Here is a 13,699-nt window from a genome sequence, read left to right on the forward strand (position 1 = left end):
ATACCCATGCTGGCGTAGTCATAGAATAGTAAGGATTCAAAGGATGGCTGTCTCTCTGTTCCTGTACTTTTTCGGGAAGGATGGATGTGGTATGTTTCTCATTCATTGTGAGCTGAAGGTGATTTTCCCCTCAGGGAGACCTCAGTTCTGAAACCCTGGTAGGTGCTGATCTTGTTATGGACACCACACGCCCAGCAACCCTGGGACTTTCATTCACCCAAATGCACAGAGACTGATCTCTCACCCCCTGTCTCCTAGCCCCTTCCTCACTTTCCTGCCTTGCAGATCCTCCTATATAGCCTCCCCTGCAGCTCTGAGGACCCCCACTTCACCCAAATGCACAAAGACTGGGCTAGGTGCTAACCAGATTCAAGAAGGTGTTAGCGTGCAGTGCTCAGGAGGGAAAGAAGCCAGCCAGGAGCCTGGCAGGATAAGACTTGTTGAATTTATTTGTGATGCAAAGCCATGGAAAGGACTTTGGGGGTGGAGTGGGGGAGAAAATAATAATTCCTCTGCAGCATGATTCCTCCTTCCCACATTCCTCTCCTCTCCTCTCTGGGATGGAGCTGAGCACTTGGGAGATGCTCCCCACAACAGGGAGGGGAGGGAAGAGTTGCTGCTGTCACCACCACCGTTCAGCTGGTGCCTTTGGGGAGGCAGCCAGACCACTTCTCTTGGTGGGCTGCGTTCATAGCTGCCTCTTTTGTGGGGCTGAAAGGAAGATTCTGGCTTCTCCTTCCTCAGCAGTCTGGGCTGGAGAGTGGGTCACTCCAGCTGTAGCCAAGGCAAAGTGGGGAAGCATCCCTCACCCAACTTGCACCCTTAATTTTTTTGCACCCAGGGCAACTGCCCCGATGGCCCCTACCATGCTATGTCCCTGCCTCCTATAGCCTACAGTGGACTAACACCAGCCTTCCATGTTATTCTCCTTCTTTTTTCAGCTGCCCAGATAAAAAGTGAAATGCGCAAATACTTTAAAATCCGATTCATAGTATGAATGACCAATGCCAAATGGGCAAACCCCCACTTGCTCAAAAAAGTTAAAGGGTCAGGAAATGTTAGCCATGGAGGCATGCCAGGATTGAAACATGAGGTTGTACAATGAGAGTGGCTCAGATAACTATACAGAAGAGGGAAGAAAAAAGCTAAGCAATTTATCAGGAACTAGTGATCAGTGTGTCTGTTTCAGTTCATAAGCATAGCATCCAGTGGAGCCACAACTTACACTCTTTGCAATGATGTGTTCCCTTTTAACTTACAGCTAGGAGGTTTACAAGCTCATAAACACAGGGGCTGATTCATTTATCTGTTTTAAAATGTTGTTGCACCAGCATTCCTCAAGCAGTTAGTAGCAGTTGGCTCCAAGGGTGGATGGACTACAAGTTAGTGAAGTTATCAGGCATCCCATCTAAAACACACCACACAGCTAGCTGAAGCATTTAATATGCTCCATAAGTAATATGCTTCAAAGTAGGTGGAACAAGGACTTCCGGGTTAGCGCGATCTGGAAATGGCGGATTCCCTCCGAGCTGCGGAGGGAATCGGCTTCATCGAGGACGGGTCTTGCCGCGCCGGCGACGCGGGGACCCTTAGAAACCGCAGGCGCTGAAGCCTGCGGACGGGAAGACTCGGTGGGCGCCTTAAGCACCCCCCCTGACCCTCGAAAAAGGGTACGGAGGGCGGTGTGGCGCTGAGAGTCGATCGACACCTCGGTGGAGCGGAGCCGCGAGCCATGACCGGAGAGCGCTGACTTTCTCCCTGGAAATTTGGACTGAAAGAATTAACCCGTGAGTAAATGGAATTTGGCTTTAAGAAATTTTTCCTTTGAATTGGAGACGATCGGAGGGTGTGCTAAAAGGGAGTCCGCACCCCCCCTAACTACGGACAATTTTAAAACAAAGCTCAGAGAACTAAGGCGGAAAAGATACACTTATACATTATAAAAGAAACTTCTTCCACGATTTAACAAAGGAAGTGTTGTGCTGGAGAGTGAGGAGAAAACCTTTTTTTTTCTCTCTTTTTTTCTTTTTTTTTTTTTTGCGAAACCCCCCCTCCCCCCGGGACCAGGGAGAATCCCGTGTTTAAGTCTGGTGCAGAAAAATAAGCTGTCAAAAGAACTGTTAAATGGACAGATTGAAAATTTGTTAACTGATATCTCTCTGAACTAAAAGTTAAATTGTAACAAAGTGGTTGGAGACTCGATAGAAAGAAATAAAAAAGATTTGGACTGTTGGAAAAAGTTTACAAAGTAACCAGAATCCCTCTAGGGGGATTCCAAAGCTACTACAATGGCGGCAGATGGAAAACTACAGGCAGAGATAAACAGGATGTTTTATCTTGTGGGAATACTGCAAGAGCAGAGTCTGAGTATGAACAAACAATTAATGACCTTGACTTCAGGAACAAGCAACTCTGCTGAAAGCATGAAGGAACTGACAGGAAAGGAATCTGCAGCCGAAACAGAAAAGATACATCAAGAATTGGAGGAAAGAGAGCAAGGAGAGGAGAAAGAACAATTGAAATATACCAACAAAAAGTCCATAATGGTGGAACGCAAGGGAAAAGACTATTGGATTATCTGGATTACAACACTGCAAAAGATGTTAAGGATGAAGGAGGGGGCCCCTGAAGTATCTGCAACACAGGAACTTGAAGGATATAAGAAATATGATTGGGGCTATCCTTTTGATTATGAAAGACTGGCTGACCTTTGGCAACAGTTCCTATCAAGCATCTATGAGGGAAGAAAAATTGGAGTGATGGAGAATGGATTCTTTCGAGATTCGAGGACCGATATAAGAGACTTCCAACAGAATCGACGGAGAGGAACTGAAAGGGACTTAAAGGCTCTCGACGTGAGGAATCCGGGCTGAAAATGATGGTTGATTTTTATTTGAAAAGGGATCAGAACCTGGGAAGGGGGGAGGGGGAAATATCTTTATTATTGCTATTTAGTTACAGAAGGGTAAGAACGATGATAAATTTTGGGTTGGGTGAATAGGGTCTATATTTAAAAATGGGAAATCGAGGGAAGGGAATCTACGCCGACCTTAGGGAAAAATTTAAATGTTTATAAGAACTGGGGACAAGAGAAATCGGGCTAATTATGAAGAGATATATTTAAAAATATCAATTATAGGTTAAGAAGAAGAAACTAAAATTTGCTGAACGAATTATGGGAATAGGGATGTATGAAGAGGGGGTGGGGGGGAGTCCGGGGAACAAGGTTAAGAAAATAAGGTGTTGTGATGATATTTGTTTTGTTTTTGTTGTAACTTTTGTGTCTGTGTTTTGTAACGTGTGTTTGTCTCTAAAAAATGTGAAAACCCAATAAAAATTATTATTAAAAAAAAAAAACAAAGTAGGTGGAACAAAACCAGGAGCACATGCATCTCTGGGTGCTGTCCTGTCTGTTTGCAACATCACTTTTTGGTGAGGCTGCATAAGGAGCTTACAGATGGGCTGAGATCTAAGATGGGCATGTACAGGGAACCCCTGACTTCTGCAGGGGTTGCGGTCTGGGTCCTTGCATGCCAACAGCGGAGCACACGTAAGTCCTGTTAAGCATAATTATTTAATTGACACTGAAATGGGGAATGCCTGTGTGTAATTGAAACGGACATGGGGGATATTTCACTGGAGTATACCTGTAGGGACTGGGCAGAGGAGGAATGGTGGAGACCGCCTCCCCATGCTGACCCTTCCAGGGAGGAGGAAGAGGAAGACAGTATAGATTTACAACAGGGAGGTCGCAGCTCAGAGGCAGATGAGGGGGAAAGCTGGGAAATCATGGGAGAGCCAGAACAACACCCAGCTGATACGTTGTCATTAGAATGCATTCCAGACCCTCCATCTCCCAGAACCTGGCGAGCCTTAAAAGCAGAAGAGCAAAGAGGTCAAAGACAGAGAGTACAGAGCAGCACATGTAGAGGAGACAATGAGAATGACAAATGAGGGAGTGGGCGAGACAGGGAGAGGGGGTGGAGATTCACTTGGGACAACACCATTATCCAAGAGGCTGGGTTCTATAGCCTCTCTCTGTAAAGACTGAAATCAAGAAGAATGCTAAGAGACCTTTCCTTGTCTTTATACTTTCCTGGGGAACCTACTGGGAGCCACTGACAGCATCCTGACAATACCAAGTTAGAAACAGCTCTCCTTGAGTGCCTAGAATAGTTGATTCAGGTAGGTGGCCGTGTTGGTCTGATGCAGTCAAAATAAATAAATAAATAAAGTCCAGTAGCACCTTAGAGACCAACTAAGTTTGTTCTGGGTATAAGCTTTCGTGTGCATGCACACTTCTTCAGATACACTGAAACAGAAGTCACCAGACCCTTATATATAGTGGGAGGGTGGGGGTTTTCTCAGAAGGGTAGTAAGAGATGGGTGATTGACTCAATGGGTATGGTAAACCTGTTGATGACTGTTAACGACTGCAATTAGTCCTACAGGAAAAAGCATGGGATAGTATGCAGATGACCAAAAATAGCTTTAGCATGTGTAATGAGACAAGAATCCAATATCTCTATTCAGACCAGGTCTCTCCATAGTTTTCAGTTTAGTAATAAGTTGTCATTTCTCTTTCAAGTCTATTTCTGAAATTCTTTTGTGATAAGACAGCCGCTTTGAGATCTGTACTGAATGTCCCGGGAGACTGAAGTGTTCTTCTACTGGTTTCTCTGTCTTGTGATTCCTGATGTCAGATTTATGACCGTTTATCCTTTGGTGTAGGGTTTGGCCTCTTTGTCCAATATAGAGAGCTAGAGGGCACTGCTGGCATTTAATGGCATACACCATGTTAGAAGATGAGCAATTAAATAAGCCTGAGATGGTATGTTTGATGTTTGATGTTGTTGGGTCCAGTGATGGTGTTGTCTGGGTGGCAGCAAAGTTGGCATCTGGGTTTATTGCAGACTCTGGTACCAGTGTCCATGTTAAGTCTGGTTGCTGTATTATTGTGGGTGAGGAGTTGTTTAAGACTGGGTGGCTGTCTGTAGGCAATGAAAGGTCTTGCTCCCAGAGCTTGAGAAAGAGAACTGTTCTTGTCTAGGAGAGGTTGTAAATCTCTGATGATGCATTGAACTGTTTTAACTTGGGAGCTGTATGTGATGACTAGAGGTGTTCTGTTATTTTCTCTTTTGGGTCTGTCTTGCAGCAAGTTCTCTCTGGGTATCAGTCTGTTTGTTGATCTGTTATTTAACTTCACCAGGTGGGTATTTTAGTTCCAAAAAGGTTTGCTGGAGATCTCTTAGGTGAGAAACCCTGTCTGTAGAGTTGAAACAGACGCAGCTGTAACATAGAACCTGGCTATGTACAATTGATTGTTCGGTATGTTTGGTATGGTAGCTGAAAGCATGTAGATATGTTTGTCGGTCAGTTGGTTTTCGGTATAAGGTGGTGTCTATGCGTCCATCCTGTATTTTTATAGTAGTGTCTAGAAAATGCATAGATTGCATAGATTGGTTCGTTGTTAGGTTGATGGTGGGGTGAAAGTTATTGAATGACTGGTAGAAGGTGTCCAGGGTCTGCTGTCCAGATAATAAAAATATTGTCAATGTATCACAGGTGCAAGAGAGGTAGAATAGTTTATTAACTATTGTTTTTGTTAATTTATTCTTATGAAACTGCAGGTCATTACAATGTTCCGATCTGTTTACAATTTGTCTGTAAATATTCAATAAACCATTTCCATTCTTTTATAAAAAGTCTGTTATCTTGATTTCTTATTTTTCTGGTAAGTTCTGCCATTCCATTTATGCATATTTTATAAGCTTTTGAATCCATTCTTCTTCTGCTGGAACTTCTCCTTCTTTCCATTTGGGGGCATTCTTGCTGCTGTAGTAGCATACATGAATAAGTTTATGTACAATTTGGGAAGTTATGTCCTTCTAATTCCCAAAAGCTTCTGGGGGTGTTGTTTTTAACAAATGCTATTACAAACATCCTTTTGAATTCATTATATAGCATTTCCCAGTAAGTTTTAACCTTACTACAAGACCACCACATATGATGAAAAGAACCTTCTTTCTCTTCCAACACTTATTTGATTTAGATTTATACATTTTTGCCAATGTACTTGTTGTCAGATACCATCGATATATCCTTTTCATATCATTTTCTCTAAGACCATAACATGCTGTAAACATCAGGAAGAACTTTCTGACAGAAAGAGCTGTTTGTTAGTGGAATGGACTCCCTCAGGAGGTTGTGGACTCTCATTCATTGGAAGTTTTAACCAGAGGTTGGATGGCCGCCTGTCATGGATGCTTGAGCTGAGATTCCTGCATTGTAGGGGGTTGGACCAGATGACCCTCAGGGTCCCTTCCAGCACTACAGTTCTTTGGTTCTATGATCAGTATGGAGGGGGTTGAAAGGGGGTGGCCAAATCAGGAGGGAAAAGGCAGTGCAGAAAGAGGAGTGATCTGTGTGTAGGAGAGAGTTGAGGAAAGTGAAGAGGAGGGTGGAGGACAAAAGAGAGTAAGAGTAAGAATGGGGATGCAAAGTAAGTTGCAAAAAGGAGGGAGGAGGAGGCTTGGGGAAAGGGATGGAGATGAAAGCAGGGGCATGAAAGGGCCTGAAAAACAGGAGATGGGATGAAGGTGATAATGGGTGCAAAGCAGAGCCGCAAAAAGAAGAGACCTCAGCAGTTGCATGAGATGGGAAGGGGAAGCTCTAGGCGGTTAATGTGTCAGGAATGGCAAAGAGTTTGGCAAGTGGAGGAAGCATGAGTGCAGCCTCCTGTAACTTTCCTATTGTATTACGCCTTGCAGCGGGGAACAGCACAGAGTTTATAAGGATGGGGATGTGTTGTACCCCCTGGTATAGACTCCATATTGACTTCTTTAACTCCTTCTGGCAGCTGGAAGCGGAACATTCTCAGCAGGCTGGTCAGTAGGATGAAAATTTCAGTCTTTGCCAGCTGCATTCCCAAACACATGCGAGACCCTGTGGAGGAGACAAGGGGAAAGCAGCAAGTGAGCAATAATTTACTTTCCAGTGTCCATTTCTTTGTACTCTACATAATACAATGGTGAACTAGACATAGTTAGGACAGGGAAATAATCAAGGCTGTTGTCAATTCCCTAGCCTGCTGAGTGCCAACATTTCATAGTTGATTATGAGAGGCAAACTTTGGTCAACTGCCCTGAGCAATAGCGGGATAAGTCACAAACCCAGATTGAAAGAAACTGAAAGAGATAGGAGGAGAGGGAGGAGAGGTTGTAGAAGCTGATTTCCTTGTGCTTGCACCCCTGGTTTCGGTGTCAAGGTTTCTGGGTTTCTTTGTTTATTTGGTGCTGACACAAAGAGAGCTGCAAGGCTTTAAAAAAAAAATACTCATCTGCCTCTGCACAATCCCCAAGGGTGATGTTCTATGAGCTTAATAATCTTCTTCTTAATAATCTTCTTCTTAACCTTGCATTGTGCAAGAAGGTCCAGCACAGGGCTAATCATTATTTTTTATTTAAATCATAGTACTCTGAATTCGCTCTTCCCTCCCTCCCACCCAAGAACATAAAATGTTTGGAAGGGTATATTGCTGGGGGGCAGGGACAATAAGGAAAGCGCCATATAATATCTGCAAGTTTAATATTCCAAGGGCAGCTCATAGAATGTCTAGTTGTAGGGTCACAGCTAACCGGGATGAGACAAAGTCTCTGCCTGAGAGCTGCTGTCAGCCAGAGGTGACACTATAAGACTCAGTAAAAGAACTCTTTGATGTCTTATGGAAAAAGTAGAAAACTCATTATCTCTAAGATGAATTAGGCAAAACAAAATAAAAAAATTCCTTCCAGTAGCACCTTAAAGACCAACTGAGTTAGTTCTAGGTATGAGCTTTCGTGTGCATGCACACTTCTTCAGATACACAGAATGTGTATCTGAAGAAGTGTGCATGCACACGAAAGCTCATACCTAGAACTAACTCAGTTGGTCTTTAAGGTGCTACTGGAAGGAATTTTTTTATTTTGTTTTGACCATGGCAGACCAACACGGCTACCTATCTGTAACATGAATTAGGCACTTTAATTTGCCTTTCAACTGTTTCATCATCATAGTCTTAGAATACGATGGGATTCTAAGTGTAATATGAGAATTATGGCTCAACAAAGCCCAGCATTAACAATGCAGTTAAGTGTACATTATGCATCGACCCAGGTAATCAGGCCTATTGTTCTCCGCCAGCCCACCTGAGAAGTTCATTGTAAAAGAGGTCTGAGCTGGTGCTCCAAGCTCAAACTGCATGGCTCTTACAAGCCATTTTTAAGTCTTTATACCCAGTGCTATTTTCCTAGAAAAAGAGGTGCTAAAACTTACCACAAATACCTTTTATAATGGCAATGATGCCCACCTGACAGGTGCTGGAACTGAGTTCCTGTGAGTTCCAGCTGGGGAAAAGCCCTGCTCATACCAATAATTTAGGAACTTTCAGCACTGTAACTAAGTCAAGTTTTACTGCCTGTGCAATGTTTTCTGAATGCTGTGTGGAAAAGCAAAGGACTCTGACCTTTGGAGAGTTTGTATGTAAACTTACCAAATGTGTGGTCTTTTCCCTCTTCTTTGGAAGAGGGAAATTTTGAAAAGAACTCACAAGGGCATATATTAAAGGTCTAGCAGCCTATATTTCCACACTTTACTTTGCTGCATATTTTTTGATTTAAAATCTTTGCTGGGGTGTTCTCACCAAAAGAGTACTTGCCCCAAACCTGGATCTTGGAATTCTCCTTTCTATATACCTATTTTTTCCCCTAAGAACCAACCAGAAGAACCTGTAAAACCATGCTGTATTATCATACAAAAATGGCTGGCTCATCTTTACTTTAAAACATCATCTACAACAATTGAATAGGCATACAGTAGTACCTCGGGTTAAGTACTTAATTTGTTCTGGAGGTCAGTTCTTTTTTTATATATATAAAATATTTATTAGGGTTTTTTATAAAAGAAATACAAAGATAATAAACAGCATTGCTTTGTTAAAACAAAATTTCATAACTTCTTTGGACTTCCTCACGTCTCCCGCTCCCACTTACATCGTTAATAATTTTTTTTCAAGCAAATTATCATCTTATTTGCAAATTTATAACCACTCAATTCAATATAGTGTAACAATTCTCCAACAAATTTTGTTTCTCTTAATCTCATTTATCATCAATTTCCGATCCAATTTAGTGATGGCCAATTATTTATAACCAAGCATCCTTATTAACATTCCTCTAAATCACAATATTTTTGTAGATAAATCTTAAATTTCTTCCAATCTTCTTCAATCCTTTCTTCTCCCAGGTCTCGAATTCTGCCAGTCATCTCGGCCAGTTGCATATAGTCCATCAGCTGCATCTGCCATTCTTCCAGTGTGGGTAGATCTTGAGTTTTCCAGTTCTTAGCGATGAGTATCCTTGCTGCCGTTGTTGCATACATAAAGAGTGTTCTATCCTTCTTTAACACCTTCTGGCCGACAATACCCAGAAGGAAGGCTTCTGGTTTCTTTGTGAAGGTATACTTAAATACCTTTTTCAGCTCATTATATATCATTTCCCAGAAGACCTTCACTTTAGGGCAGGTCCACCAGAGGTGAAAGAATGTTCCTTCATTTTCTTTACATTTCCAACATTTATTATCAGACAAATGGTATATTTTGGCAAGTTTAACTGGGGTCATGTACCATCTGTATATCATTTTCATTACATTTTCCTTTAAAGCATTTCATGCAGTAAAGTTCAACCCAGTGGTCCACAACCTTTCCCAGTCCTCAAACATAATGTTATGCCCAATATCCTATGCCCATTTTATCATAGCCGATTTAACCATTTCGTCTTGTGTATTCCATTTTAACAGCAAGTTATACATTCTTGAAAGTACCTTAGCCTTAGGTTCTAACAGCTCTGTTTCCAACTTCGATTTCTCCACCTGGAACCCTAACTTTTTGTCATTTTTAAACACTTCTTTAATCTGAGCGTAATGTAACCAGTCTCGCACTTTATCCTTCATTTTCTCCAAACTCTGCAATTTCCAATTATTTCCATCTTTTTCTAATATTTCCCAATATTTTGGCCAGTCGGCTTCCATATTGGGTCTTTTTCGGGCCTTAGCTTCCAGAGGTGAAAGCCACCTTGGAGTTTTATTTTCCAATAAGTCTTTGTATTTTGTCCAGACATTAAATACTGCTTTCCTGACAATATGGTTCTTAAAGGCCTTATTGATCTTAACTTTGTCATACCATAAGTATGCATGCCAACCAAAAGCATTGTTAAAACCTTCCAAATCCAGCACGTCAGTGTCTTCGAGAAGTAGCCAGTCTTTTAGCCAGCAGAAGGCTGCGGCTTCATAGTACAACCTTAAGTCTGGCAGGGCAAAGCCCCCTCTTTCTTTCGCATCGGTTAATATCTTAAACTTAATTCTGGGCTTTTTGCCCTGCCAGACAAATTTAGAAATATCTCTCTGCCACTTCCGGAAGCACTCCGTTTTGTCCACAATTTGCAACGTTTGAAACAAAAATAGCATCTTTGGCAATACATTCATCTTAATAGCTGCAATTCGGCCTAACAAAGAAAGCTTCAATTTTGTCCAACTGTCCAAGTCTCTCTTGATTTCAGACCAGCATTTTTCATAATTATCCTTAAATAGACTCAGATTTTTTGCTGTTATATTTACCCCTAGGTACTTTACCTTTTTGACCAGTGATAATTCTGTTTCTCTCTGAAACCGTTCTGACTCTGTATCTGTCAATTTTTTTCCCAACACCTTTGTTTTCTGTTTATTTAGCTTAAATCCCGCCACCCGACCAAAATCATGAATCAATTGTAATACTCTTTTCGTACTAGATTCTGGCTCCTGCAATGTCAAAACTAGGTCATCTGCAAAGGCTTTAAGTTTATATTGTTTCGCTCCGACCTGAATCCCTTGCACCAACCGGTCCCCTCTAATCAAATTCAAGAGCACCTCCAAAACTGAGATAAATAACAGAGGAGAGATCGGGCAGCCTTGTCGTGTTCCTTTTTCAATTCTAAACTCTTCTGTTACCACATTGTTAACTATCAATTTTGCCTTTTGTTCTGAATATATCGCATCAATCCCATTTTCAAAACCCCGCCCCACTCCCATTTCTTTTAAATTTCCCTTCATGAATTTCCAGGAGATGTTGTCAAAGGCCTTCTCCGCGTCTATAAAGATTAGCACTGCTTTAGTGTTTATATCTGTTTGCAAAAGTTCCAAAATGTCAATAATGTTCCTTGTATTAGCAAACATGTGTCTACCTGGGAGAAAGCCAGCCTGATCTTTATGTATTACTTCATTTAAAACTCTTTTGAGTCTGCCTGCCAAAACATCAGCAAATATTTTATAATCCACATTTAAAAGGGAGATGGGGCGATAGTTCTTAAGTTGTGTCTTTTCAGTTTCTGATTTGGGTATCAATGTGATAAAAGCTTCCTTCCACGATTCCAGCGCCTTCTTTCCCTCCATAATTTCATTGCTAACCTCCAACAATGGTTGAATCAAATAGTCACTTAATATCTTATAGTACTTGGAGGTCAAGCCATCTGGCCCTGGAGATTTGCCCAGTTTCATGTTCTGAATGGCACGTTCGATCTCTTGTCGTGTTATTTTGCTGTTCAGGAGTAATCTGTTTTCTTCTGACAGTTTTTTAAGTCCATTTTTTTCCAAAAATTGTACAATCTCAGCCTCATTTTGCGGCCCTTGAGTATATAGTTTTTTAAAATATTTCTGGAAACACTTTCTAATCTCCACAGGGTTCTGAATATTTCTTCCTTCAATTTCCAAATTTGTTACTATATTCAACTTTTGTCTCTTCTTCAACTGCCAGGCCAGCAGTTTCCCGCATTTATTTGCCGATTCAAACGTTTTTTGTTTCATTGATTTAATCTTCCATTCTATTTCCTGGTTTATCAGTTTAGAATATTGTGCCTGATGAAGTTTAATTTCTCTCAAAATCAGCTGTGATTTCGGATTTATTCTTAACTTCTTCTCTAATTCTTTAATTTTCTCCAAAATCTTTTCTTTCTTTTCATTTTGTGTTCTTTTCTTTATAGCATTCTGTTGTATCAAGAACCCTCTCATCACGGCTTTGCTTGCGTCCCAAATTATTCTCTTTTCCACCGAAGTGTTCAGATTTATCTCAAAATAGTCCTTTAAAACTTTTTGGGCCTTCTTAATGATCTCCTGATCTCTGAACAAGTTGTCATTCATCTTCCATCTAAAGGAGCCAGTTGGTAATAGTGTCATATCCATTTTCAAAGTGTTATGGTCGGAGCAGGTCTTTGGGCAGATTTCCACTTTCCTGACCTTAGGTGCCAGACCTCTAGAAATCCATATTTGGTCGATTCTTGTCTCATGCAACTTCTTATAGAATTCCGATTTCCCATCATTTGGTGCATAAATTCCTAATAACAAAATTTTTTCTCCTTGATGTTGTATTTCAATTGCCAAAATTCTGCCATGTTCATCTTTGAATAGAAATTTAGGTGAAAGGCTCTCTTTTGCATATATCACCACCCCTCTCTTCTTCACTATGTCTGAAGATATAAATTCCTGGCCAAGTCTTTTGTTTATCAACACTTTTCTGTGGAGCCTAGTCACATGTGTTTCTTGCAGACAGATAATGTCCAATTGGCCGAATTGCTGCTATTAAGATGAATGTATTGCCAAAAATGTTGTTTTTGTTTCAAACATTACAGATTGTGGATAAAACGGAGTGCTTCCGGAAGTGGCAGAAAGATATATCTAAATTTGTCTGGCAGGGCAAAAAGCCCAGAATTAAGTTTAAGATATTAACAGATGCGAAAGAAAGAGGGGGCTTTGCCCTGCCAGACTTAAAGTTGTACTATGAAGCCGCAGCTTTCTGCTGGCTAAAAGATTGGCTACTTCTCGAAGACACTGACGTACTGGACCTGGAAGGTTTTAACAACGCTTTTGGTTGGCATGCATACTTATGGTATGACAAAGTTAAGATCAATAAGGCCTTTAAGAACCATATTGTCAGGAAAGCAGTGTTTAATGTCTGGACAAAATACAAAGACTTATTGGAAAATAAAACTCCAAGGTGGCTTTCACCTCTGGAGGCTAAGGCCCGAAAAAGACCCAATATGGAGGCCAAATGGCCAAAATATTGGGAGATATTAGAAAAAGATGGAGACAATTGGAAATTGCAGAGTTTGGAGAAAATGAAGGATAAGGTGCGAGACTGGTTACATTATGCTCAGATTAAAGAAGTTTTTAAAAATGACAAAAAGTTAGGGTTCCAGGTGGAGAAATCGAAGTTAGAAACAGAATTGTTAGAACCAAAGACCAAGGTACTATCTAGAATGTATAACTTGCTGCTAAAATGGAATACACAAGACGAAATGGTTAAATCGGCTATGATAAAATGGGCACAGGACATTGGGCATAACATTATGTTTGAGGACTGGGAAAGGTTGTGGACCACTGGGCTGAACTTCACCGCATGTAATGCTCTGAAGGAAAATGTAATGAAAATGATATATAGATGGTACATGACCCCAGTTAAACTTGCCAAAATATACCATTCATCTGATAATAAATGTTGGAAATGTAGAGAAAATGAAGGAACATTCTTTCACCTCTGGTGGACATGCCCTAAGGTGAAGGCCTTCTGGGAAATGATATATAATGAGCTGAAAAAGGTATTTAAGTATACCTTCACAAAGAAACCAGAGGCCTTCCT

The 13,699-nt window shown here is 41.1% G+C and overlaps 2 protein-coding genes and 1 long non-coding RNA gene across 3 annotated transcripts in view; 1 reads left to right on the top strand and 2 right to left on the bottom strand.

The window, feature by feature from the left end:
• The window catches only part of LOC309342399, a 157,119-nt gene extending 151,053 nt beyond the window's left edge, over nucleotides 1-6,066 (top strand). The window contains exon 2 of the long non-coding RNA XR_014156774.1: nucleotides 5,631-6,066. This is a non-coding gene — a long non-coding RNA (uncharacterized lncRNA). The remainder of the gene's footprint in view (nucleotides 1-5,630) is intronic.
• LOC309342310 (cytochrome P450 2D4-like) overlaps nucleotides 1-13,699 on the bottom strand; it is a 187,347-nt gene that overhangs the window by 14,816 nt on the left and 158,832 nt on the right. The gene's annotated exons all lie outside the window — the stretch shown is intronic.
• The window catches only part of LOC309342221 (cytochrome P450 2J2-like), a 29,658-nt gene continuing 22,700 nt past the window's right edge, over nucleotides 6,742-13,699 (bottom strand). The window contains exon 9 of the mRNA XM_081862621.1: nucleotides 6,742-6,945. Within this exon, the coding sequence (XP_081718747.1) occupies nucleotides 6,758-6,945 (188 nt within the window). The 3' untranslated portion in view covers nucleotides 6,742-6,757. The remainder of the gene's footprint in view (nucleotides 6,946-13,699) is intronic.

Source organism: Podarcis erhardii (assembly GCF_964252035.2).
Source record: "Podarcis erhardii genome assembly, chromosome: 5".
NCBI lineage: Eukaryota > Metazoa > Chordata > Lepidosauria > Squamata > Lacertidae > Podarcis > Podarcis erhardii.